General features: G+C 53.6%; 1 protein-coding gene across 1 annotated transcript in view; it reads left to right on the top strand.

Annotated features, from left to right (window-relative positions):
* The window catches only part of LOC121365927 (serine/threonine-protein kinase PAK 3-like), a gene marked incomplete at its 3' end in the record, with an annotated part of 5,077 nt that extends 1,448 nt beyond the window's left edge, over positions 1-3,629 (top strand). Inside the window, exons 2-5 of the mRNA XM_041490538.1 lie at positions 1,799-1,908; positions 2,467-2,584; positions 2,973-3,072; positions 3,480-3,629. Coding sequence (XP_041346472.1) covers positions 1,799-1,908; positions 2,467-2,584; positions 2,973-3,072; positions 3,480-3,629 — 478 coding nt within the window. The remainder of the gene's footprint in view (positions 1-1,798; positions 1,909-2,466; positions 2,585-2,972; positions 3,073-3,479) is intronic.
* Between the last annotated feature and the right edge of the window lie 20 nt (positions 3,630-3,649).

The raw sequence follows: 3,649 nt of genomic DNA, 5'->3' as shown, positions 1-3,649 counted from the left end.
CTCAGTCCTGACCAGAATTGATAGCTGTGCTCAGAAGGCACCGTCAAAGGCCCCTGAGGCTGGCAGTGTCCTGCCTGCAGCACAGAGCAGGACCTGGAAGATCTTCTCTCCCTGGAACTGGATTGCCTAAAAGAGCGACTCACCATCTGGTGACTGTCAGAACACAGTTCTCAAGAAGATTTCTTTCTAATATTTTGCTTCAGAAAATATCCACCAGTCAGGATTATTTACCTCATGGTTTAGAAACAGGAACCAGAGATGAACTAATAAGTGCTCTATTCTAGCCCAGGTAGCAGACCCCAGACATTCAGTAACAGCCACAGAGCTGATGCACTCTGGGGGAAAATGCATCACCTGCCTGATGGCAGGGCCCTTGTGGAACCTGCAGCTCTTAGGCAGGAAATGGAAAAGGATGAAATGCATTCTTTTCCAATTCTTTAGACACCCATTTCTCAAGCTATGTTTTGAAGTACAGCAATTCAGGGTGGACATTTGGGATTTGCTGCAGGCCAATTCCTTCGTGTTGGGTCTCAGTTTTCTCTTGCACACCTTGCCTGGCAGAGGGCTGGTGGCTGCTGCGCTGTTGTTGGAAGGGTCGATGCCCCCAGGTGTTTGTGAACGCTGCAGGCAGCAGAGATCTCCTGTCTGGGCTGGCTTTCCCTGCCAGGGCCTAAAGCGCTGCTTCTTTCTTCTCTGCTGTTTTGTCTGCAGGGCTTTCGGAGCCGTTTCTAAAGGACTCGACAGGGCCACTGGAGGAGAGGTCAGTGCCAACACGCCCAGCACGGCTGGCAGCTCTGCAGGGCTTTCCCCTCTGCTGGCAGCTGTGCCTGGAGCTTTGGGGGCCAGCAGAGCTCTCCTGCACAGGCTGCTCCTCTGAAGGCAGAGCAGTGTCAGCCTGCAGAGCACAGCTGGGACACACTTGCTCCTTCTGGAGCGCCCAAAGGAATGCAAGGAGGGCAGCGCTGTCTGTCAGAGCAGGACACGCTGGCCTGGTCTTCATATCTGAAAGTGGGAATGCATCAGCTGCTGGACACTGAGGCCCAATTTATCTTCACCCCAGCCTCAGACAGGAACACTCTTCATCTATTATTAGTTAAACTGTCACACTCTTATTTCCATCCTGCCGTTCATCTTTAAAGGGAACCTCAAGGCCTAATTAGGGAGAGACCCTGCTTGGGCTCAGTTTGGGGTTTTGGTCCTACTTCAGCTGTTCACAGAGGGAGAGGGAGAGAAATGAGAAGATGGATGTCCAGAGCCAAGCTCTCTCCTAAAGCCTGCAGTTGTGTTTGGCTCTGGTGTCAGTGACAGCCTGTGCCAGGGATCACCTGAGCAATGGATGTGCCTGTTTGCTTTGTTGTGCAATCCCAAACAGAGCAGCTGCATCTGGAATCATGACCAAATCCCATAGAATTGCTGAGGGGTTCCTGGCTGTTTTCCTCTGTTTCCACAAAACCAAAATTGCTTCCTGGTTGCAAAACGAGTTTGAATAATAATAGGAGAGTTGAGGCCATTTGAGAAGACTGTAGGTGCAGAGAATGTTGTTAGAGCTTTGAGGCTGACAGCTGAGGGGCCATTTCTGCAGAGCTTGCAAGGCCAAATGTCTCTGGCCATGTGTCCTGTGAGCAGCCCCAGGCAGCAGAGCAATGGGCTGTGGGAATGGCACCTGCTGAGCTCTGGTGTCCCATGCCAAGGCAGTTTGGCACAGCCCGGCTCCGTCGCTCCAAAAAGACTCGCTCCGTGTTTGCTGCGGCCTCCTGCCACAGACTCCTCCAGTTCCACGTCTGCCATGTCCCTTCAGGTGGCCATCAAGAAAATGAGTCTCAGAGGGCAGAACAGGGAACGAGCTGTGAATGAGATCCTGCTCCTGAAGGACAAGAAGAACCCCAACATTGTCAACTTTCTGGACAGGTGAGTGCTTCAGCTCTTATCCCGTGCCCGGGCCCTGCGTTAACCTTTCCTGGCATCCGTAGTCTGTAGCCTGTTTTGAAAATGCCTGACCCAGCCATGTCTTCCCAAAACAACAGCCTGGCAGTCCACTGGCTTTGCCTGTTTCTGAAGGGACTTGCTGAAAGGGTTTCTGACTGCTTTTGTCCCAAGTGCTGCACGGCCTCCTCCCCTGGATAACCCTGGCAGTTGTGTTGCCTTGTTCTGGAGGGAATGGTGGAACTGATGAGTTCAGAAGCTGAACCAGCTGGGGCCAAGTGTTGTGGTTCCACATTGATCTGGGCTGTTGCCAAACTGCATTTTTCACCTGCTTGCCATCTAAGGCCTCTCCTTTCTCACAGGTGTCTCCTTCTCCTTCAGACTGTGCAGATCCCAAGGGCTGGGCAGCCTGGCAGGAATGTCTCTCCATCTGATTCTGTCCTCACTGACAAGTGACCTGGAAACAAAACTCCACTCCAGGCTTTTCCATGGGGGAATGGAGCACTGCACATTCATCTCCATGCCATTGTTTTCCTCTCCCAGCTTCCTTGTTGATGGAGATGTCTGGCTGGTGATGGAATACATGGATGGAGGAACTTTGCAGGACGTTGTCAGACACACACGCATGGCTGAAGGAGAGATGGCAGCTGTCAGTCGGGAGGTGAGGGATCCTGCTTGTCACTCCCATGCCTTGGACACGATGGTCCTTCCAAACAGGTGTGAGAACAGGAGTGGCTCCATGCTCAGGGCTTTGTTTCTCTGTTGTTTTGATGAGCTGGAGAAGAAAGAGCCTCTGCAGTGAACGGCCTGCCAGCATCACTGCACTTCTGCTCTGTTCTTGCTCTCTCTCCTGCTGTTGTGGTACTCTCTGTTTTGGATTTGATTTGCTGTTCTCAGCTTTGCCTTGAACGGTTTGCCTGGAGCTTGTGTGCACTGCACTCCTGGCCTGTCCCAGCAAAGCTGCTGCTGGCAGAATTCTAAACTGTCCTTTCTTGTGTGATTTATTCCAGCCACTGGTTTTTGCCCTGGTGTTTCTTTTTCTCTCCCAGTGTCTGCAGGGCCTGGATTTCCTCCATTCCAAGCGGGTGATCCACAGGGATGTGAAGAGCTCCAACATCCTCCTGGGGATGGACGGCTCTGTCAGGCTGGGTGGGTGTTCCTGGCCAGGCACGGCGCTCCCGGGCTGCGGCTGTGGGGCTGCTTCCCAGTGACGGCCAGAGCCCCACAAGGGCTGCTGGGGGCACTGCCCGGCCCTGCTGCCAGCTGGGAGCGGCTGCCCGTGCACAGAGCTCAGCAGAGGAGCAGGGTGTCAGCAGTGCCTCTGCTCTGGCTATGGCCCTTCCAGAGGGGCAGCAGTGGGAATCTAAAGCTTCAAGGGAATCAGTAACAGCCACTGCACGAAAGCTGAGGCTTTCTGTAAGGGTCCGCTTCCATCTTTCCTTCGCTGGACTTTTCCAGCTGACTTCACTACTGCATTCTCAGGCTGAGGGTGGGGAGTCTTTGTGCTTGGTTTCCTCATTGCAGCTGCCTTTGACAGTGTTTGTTTCTGTCCTCAGCCGATTTTGGCCTCTGCGCTCAGCTCAGCCCTGAGCAGGACCAGCGCAGCTCCATGGTGGGCACTGCTCACTGGATGGCCCCAGAAGTTGTGACCAGATCTCCTTATGGCCCCAAGGTGGACATCTGGTCCTTCCACATCTGGTGGCATCGTGACCATCGAGATGGTGGA

The sequence above is a fragment of the Pyrgilauda ruficollis genome, unplaced genomic scaffold (genome assembly GCF_017590135.1).
Source record: "Pyrgilauda ruficollis isolate IOZ18807 unplaced genomic scaffold, ASM1759013v1 scaffold1235, whole genome shotgun sequence".
Lineage (NCBI taxonomy): Eukaryota > Metazoa > Chordata > Aves > Passeriformes > Passeridae > Pyrgilauda > Pyrgilauda ruficollis.
Note: the sequence above shows the minus strand (reverse complement) of the source record. Positions and strands in the feature narration are given on the sequence as shown.